Source organism: Musca domestica, unplaced genomic scaffold (genome assembly GCF_030504385.1).
Source record: "Musca domestica strain aabys unplaced genomic scaffold, Musca_domestica.polishedcontigs.V.1.1 59, whole genome shotgun sequence".
Lineage (NCBI taxonomy): Eukaryota > Metazoa > Arthropoda > Insecta > Diptera > Muscidae > Musca > Musca domestica.
Genome location: NW_026712362.1, coordinates 405351 through 427649, shown reverse-complemented (window position 1 = coordinate 427649; position 22299 = coordinate 405351). Strand labels below are relative to the sequence as shown.

Sequence of the window (22299 nt, the reverse complement as noted above, 5' to 3'; positions counted from 1 at the left end):
AACTTACACCGCAACAGAAAGAAAATAGACTCAAAGGAGCTAAATAGTTGATTCGCTTGGCCGAAAGTGGTGAACTGCCGAATTTTGTTTTCTCCGATGAGAAAACATTCGTTGTCCAGTAGTTTGTAAACAAACAGAATGATCGCGTTTACTTGCCAAAGAGGTCAGCTGAAAATGTGCACCTTCGGTTGGCCACCAGAACTCAAGCGCCGGCCATGGTGATGGTGTGGGCCATTATAACAGCCGATGGTTGCTCTCCGCTCCGCTCGTATTAATCGACCTTGGCATTAGAATAAATGCCAAATATTATTGCGAAAATATTCTAGAGGTGTATTAAAGCCTTGGGCACTCGAACATTTTGGCCGCAGACCTTGGACATTCCAACAGGACTCAGCACCATCGCACTCAGCTCGCGCCACCTATGAATTGTTACAAAATAAGGTTCCTCGCTTGATTTCCAGAGCACAATGGCCACCAAAATCTCCGGATATCAATCCGTTGGACTATTGTGTCTGGAGTATTTTGAAAAGCAAGGTTGGCAATCACCTCAAAGGTGACCAAAATACCGCAGAGCTACATTCGGGTAGCGTGTGACGGTTTCATTGGCCCTTTGAAGGCCTTAATTCGTGCCAAAGGTGACCAATTCAAACAAATCTAAACTTATTCTAAAATTTGATGCTATTTCCGATATTTTTTGCTTTCATTCTATAAAATTTTAAAAACAAGATTAAAAAATTATGGCGTTTGACTTTGTAGGATTTTTTTATCTCACCCTCAAGGACTATCTGACATAGATTTCAAGTGATTTTTTTGGAAAATCAGACAATGAAACTTGAAATTTTGTTAGAATATTATTCATCGGTTTTTGGGGAACATTTTTGCAAGGACTATCAGACCATAAAACGTGAGGTAGTTTTTAAAAAACTTCCATTCCATAAAATATGGATTTTAAGGTATTAAGGACTAATAGTCCACCAATTTTAGCCCATAAAACATGGATTTATAATTTATATTTTTTCAAGGGTCAACAGAGCATGAAAGTTCTATTTTTTAGATTTTTTGTGACTATCGGCTCATAAAATGTAGTGTACAAGTGTATTTTTTGAAAAATCTGGTATTAAAAGAATATCTTTTCAAGGACTATAAACCAAATTCAAGGTCTATCAGCCTATGAAATGCGGATTTTTTGAAAATTACTTTTTCAAGGTCTATCACACCGCCATGTGTGGATTTTAAGGAGTATTTTTTCAATCACTGTCAGCCTCTAAATGGTGGATTTTTAGAAATTATTTTTACAAGAGAAAGTTTGGATTTTTAGCAGCAATTCTTCAGAGATTGGAAACCCAAAATACATAGATTTTAAGGGGTAATAGTAAAAACGTAGAGTTTTAGGGAGTATTTTTCAATGAAAATGCAGATGATTTTTATACCCTACACCACATAGTGGCAAGGGTATTATGACTTTGTGCATTTGTTTGTAACATGGAGAAGGAAACGAGATAGACCCATAGTTCTTTTTGGTGATCAGCATAGAATAACATTTTGAGTCGATTTATGCATGTCCGTCCGTCTGTCCGTTCGTCTGTCTGTCCGTCTGTCCATGTATTTTTGTGAACAAAATGCTGGTCGCATTTATTATTCGATTGAGATGCAATTTTCTAAATAACATTTGTTTGGCTCAAGGGCGAACCCTATTGAAATTGGTGAAGATCGGTCCAAATTTAGATATAGCTCCCATCTATATCTTCATCCGATTTTAGGTTTCTTGTACACCAAATGGCTAATATCAGTCCAAATGGTGTGAATTTTGCTACATCCGACCGAATTCAACCCACAAGCATGTGCTTTAAATTTGGTGCAAATCGGTTCAGATATAGCTATAGCTTCCATATATATGTTTCATCCGATTTTGGTGTTTAAGTCCCTTACTCCCAGTTATCAGAGTCCCTTATTTAGTCCCTTATTTATCAGATACAGCCTAGCAATTCATAGATCAAATTTTATCAAGTTCGGCTCAAGTTTGGATATAGCTCCCATATATATCTTCATCCGATTTAAGGTTGCTTGTGCACCAAATGGCTAATATCAGTTCAAATGGAGTGAATTTTGGGCACTTTCGACCGAATTTAATATAGAAATAAGTACTTTAAATTTGGTGTAAATCGGTTCGGATAAAGCTATAGCTTCCATACATATGTTTCATCCGATTTGGTGCCTCACATTCGTAATATACACCCGACAAAAATGATATTTAGTACCAGATATTAGATTCAGCCCAGCAATACATGATTCAAATTTTATCAAGATCGGTCCAAATTTAGATACGGCTCCCCTATATATCTTCGTCCGATTTTAGGTTTCTTGTGCACCAAATGGCAAATTTCAGCCCAAAGTTCAAAAAGCTAATGCTTAAAATTTGATGGAAATCGCTTCATATATAGCTATAGCTCCAATACATATGTTGCATCCGATTTGGTGTTTAGATCTCCAACTTTCGGAATTTAGTCTCTACCATAATCATATTTTTCACCTGATATCTCATTGAGCTCAGAAATGCTCATTTTTTTACGAGAGCTCTACTAAATATGCATAGCGGTGTAGAATCTCATATAGTCGGCCCCGCCCGACTTTTGAGCTTTCCTTTCTGGTTGTTTTTAAAGTTGAGCTAAACTTGGAATTTATGATGAACATAAAACATCCGTAATTAGTTGTTAAAAATATGTGTTGGTGACTTCGGGAAATCAAAGTTAATCATTCGATCTTTGACTATTTCAATTCCATGGAATATGTTATAATTTCAAAATTACAAAAAAAAAAAAAAAAACAACTTCTATGTTATGTTTACATTTCTTGACAAGATTCTCCATTAAAACAACATCAACAACAGCAACAATGTCAACAATAATGAAGAATTAACCATCTGTTGTATAAGATTCTACGACAAATCGACTGTCCATCATACCATACATATATATGATGTATGTAATTATGTATGTGTGTGGGAGTCGGTCACTACCGCTGCCATTAATGCGAATGTCCAACGGCTACTTGACATCGCTGTCGACATCCAAGTGAACAAATAAACAATTTTGTAAGACAATGAATGAATGGCCTATGTCCATATGAAAATACATATGTATGTTATTTTGTATGAACCCAGTAAACAATTTTTTCCGACTGCTCTGATTTTAGATTTTTTTCCGAAATTTCTGACGTTTTTTTCAGAAATTTCTGATAGAAATTGGTCCGATTTTCTAAACGTTTTTTTTTTAGAATTTCTGCACATTTTCCTGTTTTTAAGCGAAAAAAACTCGAAAAATGTACAAACGGAGAGAGTAGATTGTCTATTGCTCTGGCATATTCTCTCCCACATGTAAACGGATGGTGGTGGTTTGACACATTCTCTCCCATAGTAGTTGTTGTTGTGATCATTCATTTCAAGATCTCAACAACAACAAAGCGCAAAGCAAAAATGCTATTTGTTATTGTTATTGTGAACTGTTAGATTTTCCGTTGTAAATATGTGCGTTTTGTTGTTGTTGTGAATCAGCCTCTTTCTCTTTCGTTCCCAAAAAAATATGATGGAAAAAAATTGCAAAAACAACTACATACCGGTTTTCTGTGTGCACTGCTTTTTATTTTTAGTTCTCGTTTAGCAGTTGAAACAGAAACGTGCTGTTATCTGTTCAACTCTTTTGTGCATTAAAATACTGTATGTTATGTTCCTAATAAAAACAATATTTATAATGTAAATGTATTATAGATGTAATATTTAAACTACATTTTTACGAAACCCGAAATAAATTGTTTGTTTTTTAAATAAATATGTGTTTTTTTTTCATTTTTAAGTGGTGTGACGATTTTTTCGATATTTCTTCCGAATTCCGAACGATTTCTTTCAGAAAATCGGAACTTTCTCCCGAATTCTGAGCGTTTTTTTTTTCAGAAAATCTGAATTTTATTCCGAATTTTCTTTCGAATTCTGACCGATTTCTTTTAGAAAATCTGAATATTCCGCCGAATTTCCAGACGAATTCTGCCCGATTTCTTTCAGAAATTCGGAGTTGTCCTCCGAATCTTTTCCGAAAATCTAATTTTTTTTCCTATTTTTTCAAGAATTTTCACCGAATTCGGACCGAATTCGTCCAGAAAATCTAATATTTTTTCAGATTTTTTTCAGAAAATCTTTCCGAATTCGGTGACCACGTCCATACAACTTTCGTACCGAAATCAGAAGGAATTCGGAATCAGAATCGGACATTTTTTCAGAGATTCTGACAGAAATCGGACCGAATTCGGCAAAAATTGTTTACTGGGAAGTATGTTTTTTCCATTTTTTTTTTAAACTTGGAAGAAAAATTGTAGTTAATTTAAAAAAAAAATAAAATATTATTAAAGGGATATGAAATTTTCCTAAGAACTTACACGAAGAGGCTCTTTATTCTTTAAACGTCTTTTCACGAGAGTTGTGCAGGCCCAAAACGGGACTCATCGAAATAACGGTTTTGGACCAAATCCATTTCACGATATTTGGAGTCAATTTAAGGGTGTCCCTCTGGCGATAACTCTAAAAGAAATATTCAATTTGGTTCAAACTTGGTACATCGTAATATTATTATCAAACTTAGATTAGGTTCAGATATGGGTATTATCGGTTCACTCTTTCTTGTACCTCCTCCCCAAATTTTTTACAGAAAAAAATTTACCTGATAGAACATGAATATATCATCTAATTTTGGGCAAACTTTGCAAATCCTAATATTTTTATCAGCGCTAGGTGAGAAAATGGGCAATCTTGGCCTACTCCATTAAGCATCGCCCCACGAAGATACAAAATTTGGAATACTTATGACTCTTATAAATTATGAAATAAGAGTCCACCTTTCTTCAAAATTTCCCACATCCCAATATTTCTAACCACAAAATATCTGGTATAAAAGACGGATGAAACGGACCACTCCTTCTGATACCTCCCCCACAAAGGAGTCAAAAATTTGAATAACCATAACGCTCATAAAATGCGAAATAAGCATTCCCTTCTTTTAAAATTTAGCACATCCAGAGATTTCTATCAACACAAGATTTGCTGTGAATATGAACTATATCGGTTCACTACTTCTGGTATCTTCCCCATAAAGAGAGCACAGCATTTTGAATAAACTAAATGTTCAAAAATTTTAAGAGAAACATCCCATTCCTTCCGAACTCGGCACATCCAAATATTTTCATCAACACAAGATCTATTGTAAATATGGAACATATTGGGCCACACCTTCTGGTACCTCCCCCACAAAGGATTTTCAAAATGCTGATTTAAATGTCAAATAAGCATCCGATTCTTTCTAAACTTCACACATTTTAATATTTCCACTAACGCAAGATCTGGGGTGAAGATAATAGATATCGGCCTACCCCTTCCAGTACCTCCCCCACAAAGGTACCAATTTTCAATATTTATATCTGTTACTAGCGACTACCCGATACGTCGTCAGCAAAAGGCCACCTTAAAGGCTTAGATTCATTGCAATAGTTCGTTTTAGGCCTTTTTAGTACTCAAAATTCACAATTAGTCAAATTAAACAACATTTTTTTTTTATCAAAACTACTAAAGTTTCAGATTTTCAAGGTTTTATATGAAATTTGAGGATTTTAGCTCTATTCCTTCACCCAATACCAAATTAAGTACTTTTATTACAATTATAGTACGTATTACAAAAACCACCGCCAAATCTCAATCCCAAGGGAGACCTCAATGACAAATTTCGGTATTCTAGCTCTATCCCTTCACCCAGTACCAAATTTAATTCAATTTTTACTTTTCGAACAACTATAGTGCAGACTTCGAATACCAATCCAAATACCAATCCAAATATCAACCTCAAATACCAACGGTTATCTAAATATCAAATGTCAGGATTTCAGCTCAATTCCTTCACACAATACCAACATTTAGTACTATTTAGTACTTATCGTACAATTATAGTACACATTTGCAAAACCATCTGCATATCTCTACTACAGATATCAACAGAGATCTCAATATCAAATTTCAAAATGTGACCTCTGTCGTACAAATATAAGACACATTTCCAAACTCACCTTTGAATCTCAACCCCAGATACCATCAGTCTAAATGCCATTTCTCAGAATTGTAACAATTTCCCTTCTCTCAATACCAAATATAGTACCATTCCGTACTTTTCGTACAATTATTGTACACATTTCCAAAACCACCTTCATATGTCCAGGCTAAACATGTACAACGACCCCAATACCAAATTCCAAATAACGAGTATTATCTGTTCACCCAATACCAAATTGTACCAATTATAGTACTATTTTGTACTTTTCATAAAGTTGTAGTACACACTGCCAAAATCAACTCTTTACCACAAACCAATCACCAACAGGGATACCAATAGAAAATTTCAAAATTCCAGCTTCAACCGTTCACCCTAACCCAAACGGAACTAAATTTAGTACCATTTAGTACAGATCTAACAATACCACCACCATACGTCAAGCCTATTTCCCAGAAATGATACAAAATGTCAAGATTTTACCACTATTCGCCCATATAATTTCAAATGGTACCAAATTTAGTGTATTTTATTACTTTTGGTACACGTATTTTTAGAATTGCGAAAAACCAGTAGTTTTTCTATCCTACACAACATCAGAGACACATAATTTCAGATATACAGCTCCATCCCTTCCCCAAATACCAAAGTTTATACTATTTGGTACTATTCGTACTTTTTTGGTACGTATTTTCAAATCAACCGCCATATATCAACCAATCCGCTCAAAAGGTGATCCTAATGTCAAATTGTAGATTACCAACTCAATACCTTACCCAACTTACAAATTTAGTACCATTTAGTACTTTTTAGTGCGTATTTCCAAACCCAACTCCGAATCTCGACCCTACACACCAAAAGTGATTCTAATACCAAATTTCAGATTTTAAGCAGTAACCCGTCTCGCAATGCCAAGTTGGGTACCGTTTAGTACTAAAACCAACTCTTTATCTTAGCCCTAACCACCAGCAGAGCCCCCAAATACCGACATTTTAAATTTCCACATTTCCAAAAACACCTACTTACATCAACGCTACTTCCCAAAGTTACGTTTTATCCCAAATGTCAAGATTTTTGCTGTATCCGTTCAAAAAATCTCAAGAGGTACAAAATTTAGTGCTTTTAGTACTTCTAGTACTTCTAGTCCGAATTTTTAAAAATCCAGCCTTATCTCATCTTTTCCCAACAAAATTGACCGACATGCAAAATTTCAAAATTCCAGCTTCATCCGTTCTCTCCAATCCAAAGTGTTCCAAATTTAGTACCATTTCGTACAGTTCGCACACTTAGTACAATTTACCAAAAACAGCTTCAAAGGTACGTTTCCTACCTTCATTCTCATACCAAGTTTCAAGTATTTAGCTCTATCCGTTCACATAATACCAAATTGAGCTATTTTAGAAGTTTAGTATAATTTCAGAACTTTTCGTAACCTTAATGTTCTAATTTCCAAAAACCATTTGGAACATCTACGCTGCACTCTATCAGTGACTCCCATTCCGAATTCTAGCTCAGTTCGTTTCTCCAAATCAAAATAATTCGTACCCTTTTGCTACGAATTTCCAGAAAACCCAGCCGTATTACACGTCTACGCACCAAGTCATAAGGTGTGACGTCAAGAAAGTGAACGGAAGAAAACAGCAACAGCAGAAATGGTTCGAAAAGTAAAGAAGCGACTTGATCGAAACCTGCGTCGCAGTGACCGAAAAACGGCCGCAGACCTTGGACATACCAACAGGACTCAGAACCATCGCACTCAGCACGCGCCACCCAAATATGGCTGCAAAATGAGGTTCCTCCCTTCATTTCCAGCGCACAATGGCCACCAAAATCTCCGGATACCAATCCTTTGGACTATTGTGTCTGGAGTATTTTGGAAAGCAAGGTTGGCACTAAAAAATACCAAAGTGTCGATCACCTCAAGCAAGCGTTTCTCGGGAAATTGCCCAAAATACCGCAGAGCAACATTCGGGCAGCGTGTGACGGTTTCATTGGCCGTTTGAAGGCCATAATTCGTGTCAAAGGTTACCAATTCCAACAAATCCAAACTTATTCTAAAATTTGATGCTATTTCCGACATTCTTGACTTGAATTCTGTCGTCGGCGTCCCTTTTTCCATTAATATGCCTAGCCATGATATCAAGCTACTTATGTACTCTCACCTTTTTACTTGATTTTCATGGTTTTTTCAAGACGTGGATCTTAAACACATTATTATACCCTACACCACAAGGTGGTCAGGGTATTATATCTTTGTGCATTTGTTTGTAAAAGGCAAAAGGAAACGAGATAGACCCATAGTTCCTTTTGATGATCTGCATAGAATCACATTCTGAGTCGATGTCCGTCCGTCTGTCCATGTATTGTTGTAAACAGAGTACAGTTCGCATTTATTGCCCTATCCGGATGAAATTTTGCACAAATCATTTGTTTGACCCAAGGACGAACCCTATTGAAATTGGAGATAATCGGTAAAAATTTAGATATAGCTCCCATATATATCTTCGTCCGATTTGCCTTCGATTGTGCACCAAACGTGTAATATCAGCCCGAATAGTATGGAATTTTGCACATACAACCAAATTAGGCCTGAAAATAAGTATGCCAAATTTTATCGAAATCGGTTCAGATATAGCTATAGCTCCCATATATATTGTTTATCCGATTTGTTATTTTTGTCCACCGCCGCCGTAATATGCACTATTTCACAACAATATTTGGGGAAATATATCAAATACAGCTCAGAAATATCTTTGTCAAATTTTATCGAGATCGATTCAAATTTGGATATAGCTCCCATATATAACTTCGTCCGATTTACCTTTGATTGTGCACCAAACGTCTAATATTTGCCCAAATTGGATGAAATTTGGCACATACGACCGAATTGAGTCTAGAAGCTAGTATGCCAAATTTGGTGAAGATCGGTTCAGATATAGTTATAGCTCCCATATATATTGTTCATCCGATTTATTGTATTTGTTACCCACAGCCGTAATATGCACTCCGTAACAACGATATTCAGGGAAATATATCAAATACAGCTCAGAAATATCTTTGCCAAATTTTATCGAGAACGGTTCCGATTTGGATATAGCTCCCATATATATCTTTATCTGATTTCAAATTAATTTTGCACCAAATGGGCACCAACACAAGTCCGAATTTAAAAGATACAAATGCTTCGGCATATTTATTCCTTTGAACTTTAAATTACAATTATAATCATAGCTTGTATGATGGAATTCTCCCATAAAAACTTTTTATTGTTATGTGGAGCTCTACTAAATTAGCAAAGTGGTGTAGGGTATCATAAAGACGGTCCCGTCCGACTTTAAGACTTTCTTTACTGGTTTCTTTCTGTTGCGGTGTAAGTTCATGCACTTTTTGGAATCGATCGATGGTTTTACTCCGAGCTCATTTTTCAATATTTACCGAATGGAATATTGCGATATGTTCAGCTAACGAGCCATTTTTCTGCTGATGTTCCTGTTTTCTTCCGTCCACTTTCGTCTACGGTAACGAGCAATGGTACGAGACACAAAAGATTTACTCACATTTAAATCCCAGAGTGCCTGGAATTTCCAAAAATCCAGCCTCATCAGACGTCTACGCACCAAGATTCTAGATTCTATGCAAAATTTCAAGATTCTGGCTTCGGTCAGTTATTTCACAAATCTTTTACTTATATTTCTTATATTTCAATAAACGTGGCTGAGGGTATACATCTGCCGACAAAACCGACAATATTTTTTAACTGGTTTTCCTTTCCATGATTTTTTCAAGACGCGGACTTTTACCCATTATTTTTGTAATGATAATCGGCAAGAAATCTATTTTTTTAAATTTTTTTTTTTTTTTAATAATTTTTAATCTCTATTTTTTTAATATTTGATATAATAAAATCCTCTTCTAAGCCACTAAATTTGTAGTTCAATCTTCTCAATACTGTATTTTTAAGCTATAATAATTTATTTCAATTAAATGTCAAATCAGTATTTATTAACTCTATACATTTTTTTCTAATATCTTTATTTATTTTTTTTTTATTTTATTGTCCCCCCCCAGTCATCCTCAAATTTTGTTTTTATTGAATTTAAAATATATGCCATTTATTTTTACAACGGCAGTAGCAGCATTTAACCATTTTCCCCGTTTAACTAATTCATAATGCTGGCAACAGTTGTTATTGTTGTTGCTATCTTTTCTAACAAACAAACAACAGACGAACAGAAAAAAAACGAACATTTGACATTTTGGCCTTGGCTTATTGTTCCGTTGGTGGTCATTCAGAATCGTCATATTTTGTTTTCACAGAGCCTACGGCTCAAATGAATGACTGACTGAATGTGAATGCCTTAACCTGATGACGCTGAGACTGTTTACTCAACCTACTGGGGGGTGGTAGGTTTAAAATTTTACTTTTGTGTGTTTTTTTAGTATAAGAAATAAGAAAAAAAAAAGACGGAAGATATCTTCGCAAAATTAATGCCGAACTACATTATGGTCCTTACGTTTTGTTTCAAAACAATTACATGTCTAAGATGTTGTGAAAATACTAAGTCTTGCTTTACTTCATTAAGTTCCATTTAATAATGTGTGGTGGGTGTGTTAATTTGAGAGCCATTAAAAAAGTGGTGCATACTTTTAGGATGTTTCAAACACATCTATGCTAAAAATAAATGAAATGCGGTTGTCGTTGTTGTTTGTGTTTGAAATGAATCACGTAGCAAGCCTCAAATGTGCCATTGCAATAGAGCCTTAATCATCTGTAATTGCTAGGATTAAAGCCTAGGAGAAAATCAAAGCAACAAGGACGCACCTGCGGAAGAGTTAATTAAAGAGAAAATTGAATAACTGGGAAATTGTTTAAAGAAATTCTTTGAGATTTTTAACCTTTTTTAGTTAAATAACTATTAGATTATTGAAGGTAACTGGCGGAGGGTTTGGAAATCTGTCCTATATTTGTACGAAAAGTACTAAATGGTACAAAAATTTGGTATTGGGTGAAGGCAAAGGACTGGAATCTTCAAAATTCGATATTGAGGTCCCTATTGGTATCTGGGATTGATATATGGAGGTAGGTTTGGAAATGTGTACTAAGGCCGCGGTCTGTACTAAATGGTACTAAATTAGATTTTGGGTGAACGGATGAAGATGGAATTTTGAAATTTTGTATTGGGAGATAAAAAAGGTAGTTTTAGAAATGTGTGCTAAAAGTGCTCGAAAAGTACTAAATAGTACAATATTGGTACAATTTGGTATTGGATCAACAGAAAGTGCTTGAAATCTTAGATTTGACATTGGGATCCCTATTCATGTCTTGCCTGGACACATGGAGGTGGTTTCGGAAATGTGTACTATCATTGTACAAAAAGTACTGAATTGTACTATATTTGAAGTTGGGTGAAAGGATTGAGATAAAATTCTGAAATTTGATATTTAGATTATTCATGGTAACTGTGTTTGAGATTTGGAGGTGGTTTGGAAATCCGTCCTATATCTTTACGAATAGTACTAAATTTGTTATTGAGTGAAGGGAGAGCACTGGAATCCTCAAATTCGATATTGTAGTCTCTATTGGTATCTGGGACTGATATATGGAGATGGTTTTGGAAATGTGTACTTAGTGCGCGAACTGTACTAAATGGTACTAAATTTGCTACAGTTTGGTTTAGGGTGAACAGATGCAGCTGGAATTTTGAAATCTTTCTATTAGGATTCCTGATGGTACTAAAGGTGTAAAAAAGTACTAAATAGTACCATATTTGGTACAATTTAGTATTGGGGAAAGTGCTTGAAATCTGGTATTTTGTTATTAGGATCTTTTGTTATAATGCCTGGACATATGGAGTTGATTTCGGAAATGTGTACTATAATTGTACGAAAAGTACTCAATGGTACTAAATTTGGTATTGGGTGAAGGGATTGAGATAAAATTCGGATATTTGATATTTTGATTATTGATGGCAACTGTGTTTGAGTTTTGGCAGTGGGTTTGGAAATTCGTCCTCTATTTGTACGAATAGTACTAAATTTTGTATTGAGTGAAGGGAGAGGACTGGAATCCTCAAATTCGATATTGAGGTCTCTATTGGTATCTGGGATTGAGATATAAAGGTGGTTTGGGAAATGTGTACAAAGTGCGTGAACTGTACTAAATCGTACTAAATTTGGTACAGTTTGGTTTAAGGTGAACGGATGCAGCTGGAATTTTGAAATCTTTCTATTAGGATTCCTGATGGTACTAAAGGTGTAAAAAAGTACTAAATAGTACCATATTTGGTACAATTTAGTATTGGGGAAAGTGCTTGAAATCTGGTATTTTGTTATTAGGATCTTTTGTTATAATGCCTGGACATATGGAGTTGATTTCGGAAATGTGTACTATAATTGTACGAAAAGTACTCAATGGTACTAAATTTGGTATTGGGTGAAAGGATAGAGATAAAATTCTGAAATTTGATATTTTGATTATTGATGGCAACTGTGTTTGAGTTTTGGCAGTGGGTTTGGAAATTCGTCCTCTATTTGTACGAATAGTACTAAATTTGGTATTGAGTGAAGGGAGAGGACTGGAATCCTCAAATTCGATATTGAGGTCTCTATTGGTATCTGGGATTGAGATATAAAGGTGGTTTGGGAAATGTGTACAAAGTGCGTGAACTGTACTAAATCGTACTAAATTTGGTACAGTTTGGTTTAAGGTGAACGGATGCAGCTGGAATTTTGAAATCTTTCTATTAGGATTCCTGATGGTACTAAAGGTGTAAAAAAGTACTAAATAGTACCATATTTGGTACAATTTAGTATTGGAGAAAGTGCTTGAAATCTGATATTTTGTTATTAGGATCGCTATTCATATGTTGCCTGGACATATGGACGTGGTTTCGGTAGTGTGTACTATAATTGTTCGAAAAGCACCGAATGGTACTATATTTGGTATTGAGTGAAGGGATAGAGATAAAATTCTGAAATTTGATATATCGATTATTGATGATAACTGTGTTTGAGATTTGGCGGTGGTTTGGAAATGCAACCTATATTTGTAGAAAAAGTACTAAATGGTACTAAATTTAGTATTGGGTGAAGTGAAAGGGCTGGAATCCTCAAATTCAATATTGAGATCTCCGTTGGTATCTGGATTTGAGATATACGGGTGATTTTTTGAAGTGTGTATTATAACAGTGCGAAAAGTACTAAATGGTACTGTATTTGGTACAGTGAACGGATGAAGCTGGAATTTTGAAATTTTGTATTGAGATCCCTGTCGGTATTGGAATAAACTGTTGGGACGAATCTAAAATTTTGGGGTGCACTTTTCGCAGCTGATCCTGGATAATTCGTACAAAATGTTTGTCTTTGTGAAATTTGAAGAGAGTTTTGACCCTTTTTGGGGGGTTGGTACCGGAAGGAGTGGACCAATATATCCCATCCTCACTCCAGACTTTGAGTTATTAAAAATATTGGGATGTGTGCAATTTGAAGAGAATCGGATGCTTATTTCGGATTTTATGATCGTTTTCGTTATTCAAAACATTGACCCTTTGTGGGGGAGGTACCAGAAGGAATTGTCCGATCTCTACTATATTTATAACAGATCTTATGTTGGTAGAAATATTGCGATGTACCAAGTCTGAATAGAATCGGATGTAAATTTCGCGACTTATGAGCTTCATTGATATTCAAAATTTTGACCCTCAGTGGGGGAGGTATCCGAAGGAGTGGACCGATATATGCCATCTTCACAGCAGATCTTGTATTAGTAGAAATAATAGGAAATGTGAAATTTTGAAGAGAACCGGATGTTTATTTAGGATTTTATGCTCATTTTGGTTATTCAAAATTTGGACCCCTTGGTGGGGTAGGTACCAGAAGGAATGGTCCGATCTCTACTATATTTATAACGGATCTTGTGTTGATGGAAGTATTGAGATGTACCAAGTCTGAAGGGAATCGGATGTTAATTTCGCGTTTTAGGAGCTTCATGGATATTCAAAATTTTGACCCTTTGTGTGGGAGGTACCAGAAGGAATGGTCCGATCTCTACCATCTTCACACCAGACCTTGGTTTAACAAAAATATTGTGATGTATGTAATTTGAAGACAATCGGACTCTTACATCACATTTTATAAGAGTTGTAATTATTCCAAATTTTGACCCTTTGTGGGGGAGGTACTTGATGGAGTAGACCGATATTGCCCATTTTCGCACCTGATCTTGCACTAATGCAAATATTAGAATTTGCAAAGTTGATGCAAAATCGGATTATCCTTTCTTTTTCTGTGCCGAAAAATATTTTCTTTGAAAATTTCGAGCTTTTGTGGGGGAGGTACCAGTAGGGGTGGACCGACATTGCCCATCTACGAACTCGATCTAAGTTTGATAATAATATTACGATGTACCAAGTTTGGACGAAATCGGATACTCCCTTCGAGAGTTATAGTGAGCACTAGCCAGCCAGACAGACAGATGGACGGACGTAGGGGCATCCATAGCCCTAAAATCCAGAAAATCAGTCAAAAGAACAATTTTTGACAGTTGAGTTTACATTTGAGCATTTAGATTGTCTTCTATGAAAAGAAAACCTGGCACCTTAAGAAGAGCTCCTCTATACTCCTCACCTTTATCCTTAATCCGTCTCCAAGTCTCTTTAACATATCCTTCGCCAATTAAAACTCCTTTAAAATCGATTATTTTTTTTATTTTAAAAAATTAACTTTTATTAAAACACAAAGAAGTAATATTAATATATTAAAAAACATAATTATATAATAAAAATATAATTTCTTACTAAACCCATCTGCTACTCCGGCCCCTTGACTTCAATTCCGAAGCCCGTCTAAATTCGGTTTATCGGTGAAGGTGATTTCAGCTGTGGCGGCGGCGCTTTGATATTCGATAAGTACAACATTGTTGACGCCCACCTTAAGTACTTCGGCTGGGACGTAGAGAGTGACCTGTGGCCCCACCATGGGCCAGTAGCGACCCAAATTTTCACCATTTACAAAGGCAATGCCTTTGCTCCAACCCGTCGTATCCAAATAGGTGTCGCAGGTGTGTAAGTCTTTGATCTCAAAGGAACCGTAGAATATCGTGGGGCCATCGTTGAGCATTTTATACGAATCGATTTCATTGAGGCGGGAACCTTCCTGTTGTATTAATCGCTCTATATCCTCATAGGATTCCAATGGGAATTTCGTCATATTCCAATTGGTAAGGATTTTCTTGTCGAAGGCCACATCACCAATGATACCCTTGGCATCTGTGATGGGTCCGTAGTTAATGCGTCCTTGATTCTCCACAAGAATCTGCAGTTTTTTACCCGATCTCAGGGGTATGGGTAAATCAAAGATAACCGATTCTCTGGATAAAATCCCCACAAAATCATTTTCCACATAGACCAAGGCACGATCTCTTAGGCCGGGTATGTGTAGCACCCCGGGATCCTTGCGGGTGTTGGGTAAATAAGTCTCATACAATACCAAACCGGAGAACTGGCCCAAGGCCTCAAAAGATTTGGGTTTATTTGACATAACCACTCCGGTGGCCAATTGTTGGCGTCCAGCCTTGGAGAGCAATGAGCAACAGCTTTGCAGTTTTATGGTGCCATATTTCTTCTTCGGAACTGGATCGGGTACGGAAATATTTGGCATGGGTAGATAACGGGAAATAATTTCACGTAGGGCATAATATTTGGATGTGGGATCTCCAGCCTCTGTCATGGGTGCATCGTAGTCATAGGAGGTTATGTCGGCCATATAACGTCCAGGACCGCCATCATTGGCGCCGGCCGTGAAACCGAAATTTGTGCCGCCATAAAACATATAGAAGTTGACACTGGCGCCATCGTTCAACATTTCTCTGGAACGAAAATCAAAAAAATATTTTTAAATAAGGGAAAGTTCTCTCTCTCTCTCTCAGCCCTCTCTCTTTTAAACTCACATAAAAGTATTGGTAATCGATTTGGTATTAACCCTGGCCATACCCTCACCCCAGTGCGTCAACCACCCCGGATAGTATTCAGCATTGACCAACGGACCCCTGGGTTGTACCCTTCTCAATTTATTCCAAATATCTGTCAGATTATTTGTCGCCCCAAAATCCATTGCCGACACCACACCATCTATGTGACCACAATGCAACACACTGGGTCCATCATTTGTAAAGAGCACAGCTTTATCCTTTACATGACCCAATGTCTCGTCCCGCAACCAGGCACGATATTTTTTATCACAGGCGTAATACGACCCATATTCATTCTCAACTTGAACCATGATAATCGGACCTCCATTGCCATACAGATAGGTATCCATTTTCGCCATTAGCTGAGAGTACCAAATCCGAACTTCATAGAGATAATCTGGAAAAAAAGGGAAAATGAAATGCCTTTTTAAATCTGAAGAAGTTTAGGGTATAATAGGATGCCTCGAAAATGTCAAATAAACTTCTCAGGTGTTCCCAATGACTGAAAACACTCTGGAAACGATTTTTATACCCTCAGCCATATGGCTTGAGAGGGTATATATGAAGAGGCCAAAACGTGTCTTGTCGAAATAAAGGTTTCAGACCCTAGGTCCCTTTGGACCAAATCCGTTTCAGGACATTTGGAGGCGATCTAGTGATATCCGTCCGTCTGTCTGTCTGGCTGGTTGGTGCCCAAGATAACTCTCGAAGGAAGTATCCGATTCGATCCAAACTTGGTACATCGTAATATTATTATAAAACTTAGATCGATTTCGGATATGGGCAATATCGGTCCACCCCTTCTGGTACCACCCTCACAAAAGGGCGAAATTTTCAAAAAAATATTTTACTGCACAAAAAGGGGAAAGGATAATCCGATTTTGCTTTAACTTTGCAAATCCTAATATTTGCATCAGTACTAGGTCAGGTGGTAAAATGGACAATATCTGTTCACTCCATCAAGTACCTCCCACACAAAGGGTCAAAATTTTGAATAACTAGAACTCTTATAAAATGTGATGTAAGTGTTCGATTGTCTTCAAATTACACACATCGCAATATTTTTATCAGCCCCAGGTCTGGTGTGAAGATAGGATATATCGGTCCACTTCTCTGGTACCTCCCCCACAAAGGGTCAAAATTTTGAATATCCATGAAGCTCCTAAAACGCGTAATTAACATCCGATTTCATTTAGACTTGGCAAATCTCAATATTTTTATTAACTCAAGATCTGTTATAAAGATGGTAGACATCGGACCATTTCTTCTGGTACCTCCCCCACAAAGGGTCAAAATTTCGAATAATCAAAACGATAATTTAATCCGAAATAAGCATCCGGTTCTCTTCAAATTGCACACGTCACAATATTTTTATTAACCCAAGGTCTGATGTGAAATTGGGGTATATCGGTCCACTCATTCTGGTACCTCCCCCACAAAGGGTCAAAATTTTGAATATCCATGAAGCTCCTAAAACGCGTAATTAACATCCGATTCTATTCAGACTTGGCACATCTCAATATTTCCATCAACACAAGATCTATTATAAGGATGGTAGAGATCGGACCATTCCTTCTGGTACCTCCCTCACAAAGGGTCATAGTTTTGAATAATCAAAACGATAATTTAATCCGAAATAAGCATCCGGTTCTCTTCCAATTGCACACATCTTATTATATCTACTAGCACAAAATCTGCTGTAAAGATGGGAGAAATCGGTTCACTCCTTCTGGTACCTCCCCCACAAAGGGTCAAATTTTTGAATATCCATGAAGCTCCTAAAACGCGAAATTAACATCCGATTCCATTTAGACTTGGCAAATCTCAATATTTCCATCAACACAAGTTCTGTTATAAAAATGGTAGAGATCGGACCATTCCTTCTGGTACCTCCCCCACAAGGGGTCAAAGTTTTGAATAACCAAAACGATTATAAAATCCGAAATAAGCATCCGGTCCACTTCAAATTACACACATCACAATATTTTTGTTAACCCAAGGTCTGGTGTGAAAATGGATTGTATCGGTCCAATCCTTCTGGTACCTCCCCCACAAAGGGTGAAAATTTTGAATATCCATGAAGCTCCTAAAACGTGAAATTAATATCCGATTCCATTTAAACTTGGCAAATCTCAATATTTCCATCAACAAAAGATTTGTTATAAAAATGGTATCGGACCATTCGTTCTGGTACCTCCCCCACAAAGGGTCAAAGTTTCGAATAAAAAAACGCTCAAAAAACGCAAACAAAGCATCCAACTCTCTTCAAATTTTACACATCCAAAATCTGCTGTGAAGATGATAGGTATCTGTCAACCAGATGCCATAACTAGTGTTTGCTATAACAATGACAATACTCACTTATATCCGATGTTCTCAGCTTTATATTGGGATATTTGGACAGTAGCCAATAAGGAAAGCCTCCCTGAAAAACAAAAACGTATTACAGGAACTACTTTTTTATTTAGAAATTGAATTATTTTCTGAGGACAATAGAATGTAACAAAACAGAGTTAGGGAGTCGAGGTATAGGCCAATGTTGCATTTCTTGCCTGAAAATCACATCAGTTCCAATACCGTGACTCCCTACATCACTGCTTACAATTACATTCCATTAAGTCCCCCCATAATAGATTTCTTTTAATACTCCCACCCCTCACTTACAAAATCTCTTTCGGCACAGATGTACGGCCCCGGCCGCAGTATGACCAGCAAATCCTCATCTATGGCATATTTAATGAAACGCTCCAAATTGGCAATGCCATCCCAGACGTAGACACCATCCTTGGGATTATGCAGAGACCATTCAACATAACTGTAAATTGAAATGGGGTTGGAAATAGAAGAAAGAATGTCATTGTCAAAAAGGGCCTAAAACCACTATTAGTGGATAAGTGACACATAATTAAAGGAAAACAAATGTGGGAAGAGGGGAGGGGGGGCATAAAACACTCACACACACACACACTCCCACTCACTTACAAGTTAAGCATGCAATTTAAAGCAGGGCAAGGCAGAGAGCCTCAAATTTTTTTTGTGATTGTATGTGTTTTGAAATAACAAAATATTGCAAGTGCTTTTTTGCCTCTCTTTACAGAGTGAGAAATAATTTGTTATCTTTACATTTTCAATTTAAAATTTTCTGTTTTCAAAACAACTTTGTTGCTAAAAATTAATATTTTGATTAGACAATTCGGAGATATATTTGCACAATTATTTCAATTATTATTAATTTTAATATAAAACAAGTAAAAGAGCTGTAAGTTCGGCCTGGCAGAACTTCGAATACCCTCCACCATCTGGAACGAATTTGGCAATTTTCGAAAAAATAAAATCCGTTAAAAATTCAGTTAAAATCTTAAAAATACCGAATGTTGCCGTTATATTAGAGTCAAAACGACGACGTGGACCTGCATAGGTAACTTTTGTCATAAACCATTACAATATTCAAATACGAAACTTGAATAAAAGAAACTGTGAATAATGTAACAATAATCATCAAAATACCGATTATCGGGAGGTACCGTTATATGGAGGCAATACCAAAACGTGGACCTACATGGCCCATTTTCAATACCAAAAGTCCTGCAGACATAATATACATTTGAGCAAAATTTTATTCATCACAAGCAGAATGACAAACATCACAACCTGTTATTTTTCACCAATATTGACCAAGAACGTATATATCATTTCATAGAAATCAAGGGATATGAAAATTTCTCTAATTTGGAAGGACAATAAATTTGTCGATCAATATGAAATGAATTTATATTCCTAACATGCGAATTCGAATACAAATTCTGTCAAATAAAATTCAATTGATAAAGATAATCTTAACATTTTTAATTTTAACAATTTCGGAAATATTTTTTTTTCAAATATGAGTGTTGATATATTTATGTGTTCCAATATTTCTTACGGTGTATTCATAAAAATGTCCGACAGCAACTTCCTCATCGACTGCTCGAACAAAACTAAATATTCTCCCAAAACCATTTTGACAGAAAATTCAAAACAATTTATTTTTTACAATTGTGTTGGTGAACACACAGATATCTCATACATTGTTGCTTAGGTGAGAAAAAGAGAGAGAGTGGTGAATGGCTGTAGTGTACTAATTGAGTAACTAATAATGAATGAATGTTTAATTTGGGCCTTTTCCAAAAATAATTTAAAAAAAAATGAAATTTGTAAAAAAAAACAGTAAAGAAAGGTCGGGCAGGTCGACTCTATGATTCTCTACACCACTTTGCCTATTTAGTAGAGCTATCCATAACAAATAAACGTTTTTATGGGGAATTTATAAAAATTAAATCATACCAATCATGATCGTTTTTCAATGGGTATTATGGCTGTAGAGCAGCTATAATTTAAAGCAGCAGCAACTAATATCCTCTTCTTAATTTATACTAAAAATTCATCAAAATTCATCCTATTTAAACTGATATTACGCTTCATAGGCACACTGAACGTTCAAAATCTGAACCGATCTGTATAAAATTTAGCAGAGGTATTTATATGCTGTATCTGATAGCTGAGATTAAATATCGTTGTTGTGGAGAGCATTTTGTGGGTGTAAGGGACTTAAATATAAAATCGGATAAACAATATATATGGGAGCTATAGCTATATCTGATCGGATTTTCACCAAATTTTATATACATCTTTCTAGGCTCAATATGATTGTGTGTGCCCAATTTCATCCTATTTGGGATAATGTTACACATTTGGTGCAAAATAAAAGGAGAAGATATATATGGGAGCTATATTCAAATCTGAATCGATCTCGATAAAATTTGGCTAGGGTAATTCTGAACTCTATTTAATATATTTTCCCAAATATCGTTATTAGGGAGAGCATATTACGGCTGTGGAAGACAAAAAATAACAAATCGGAATAATAATATGTATATGAGATCTACAGCTATATCTGAACCGATTTTGAGCAGAATGACGGACGAACGGACTTGCATTTATCGACTCAGAATGTGATTCTATGCAGACCATCAAAAGGAACTACGTATTTCAAAAATTAAAAAAAAAACAAAGAGGTAGGTAGGGATAGGCCGATATATATCATCTTCACACCAGATCTTGCGTTAGTATAAATATTGGAATGCGCGAAATTTGTAGAGAACATATGCATGCTTCGCATTTTATAAGAGTTATAAATATTCAAAATTTTGACTTGGTGTGGGAAAGGTAGCATCTTCACACCTAATATTGTGTTGATCAAAATATTGGGATGTGCCGAGTTTGCAAATAATCACATGCTCGTTTCGCGTTTTATGAGTTTCGTGGTTATTCAAAATGTTGGCCCGTTGTGGGGGAGTTACCAGAAGTGGTGGACCTATATCTACCATCCTCACACCAGAGCTTGTGTTAATAGAAATACTGTGATGTGATACATTTTAGGACAAACGGATGCTTTGTTTTGCATTTTATGATCGTTTTGGCTATTTAAAATTTTAACCCGTTTTAGGGGAGGTACCAGAAGGAATGGTCCGATCTCTACCATCTGCATAGCAGATCTTATGTTGATAGAAAAATTGAGATGTGTCAAGTCTAAATGGAATCGGATGTTCATTTCGCCTTTTATGAGCTTCATATCTACTCAAATTTTTGAACCTGTGTGGGGGAGGTACCACAAGGAGTGGACCAATATATTTCATCTTCACACCTGACCTTGGGTTAATAAAAATTTTGTGATGTCTGTAATTTGAAGATAATCGGACTATTACATTACATTTTATAAGAGTTATAATCATTCCAAATTTTGTCACTTTGTGGGGGTATCTCCCCCAAGGGAGGTGGAGTGGACCGATATTGTCAGTTTTCGCACTTGTAAAGCACTGATGCAAATATTATAATTCGCAAAATTGGAACAAGATCGGTTTATCCTTTCTCTTTCTGTGCAGTAAGACATCGTTTTTGAAAATTTCGGCCTTTTGTGGGAGAGGTACCAGAAGTAGTGGACCAATATTGCCCATCTCCAAACTCGATCTAAGTTTGATGATAATATTACGATGTACCAAGTTTGGGCCAAATCGGATATTCCCTTCAAGAGTTATCTTGCGCCCCAGCCAGACAGACATACGTCGAAACGGACGGACGGGCTTCAGTAGATCGACTCCAAATATCTTGAAACGGATTTGGTCCAAAGACACCTAGGGTCTAAAACCCTTATTTCGATGAGGCCCATTTTGGCCGAATCAAATGATATATACCCTCTATAGCCATATGACTGAG

At 36.2% G+C, this 22299-nt stretch overlaps 2 protein-coding genes across 7 annotated transcripts in view; one reads left to right on the top strand and one right to left on the bottom strand.

Moving 5' to 3' along the window:
* LOC101891591 (tachykinins) overlaps positions 1-22299 on the top strand; it is a 71988-nt gene that overhangs the window by 7492 nt on the left and 42197 nt on the right. The gene's annotated exons all lie outside the window — the stretch shown is intronic.
* Positions 14779-22299, bottom strand: part of LOC101890434 (beta-galactosidase) — a 267558-nt gene continuing 260037 nt past the window's right edge. For all 5 annotated transcript variants that reach the window (XM_059129018.1, XM_011294842.3, XM_059129019.1 and 2 more), the window contains 4 exons: positions 18712-18862; positions 18409-18472; positions 16027-16444; positions 14779-15945 (listed from right to left, as the gene is read on the bottom strand). In XM_059129018.1, coding sequence (XP_058985001.1) covers positions 14907-15945; positions 16027-16444; positions 18409-18472; positions 18712-18862 — 1672 coding nt within the window. In that variant the 3' untranslated portion in view covers positions 14779-14906. The remainder of the gene's footprint in view (positions 15946-16026; positions 16445-18408; positions 18473-18711; positions 18863-22299) is intronic.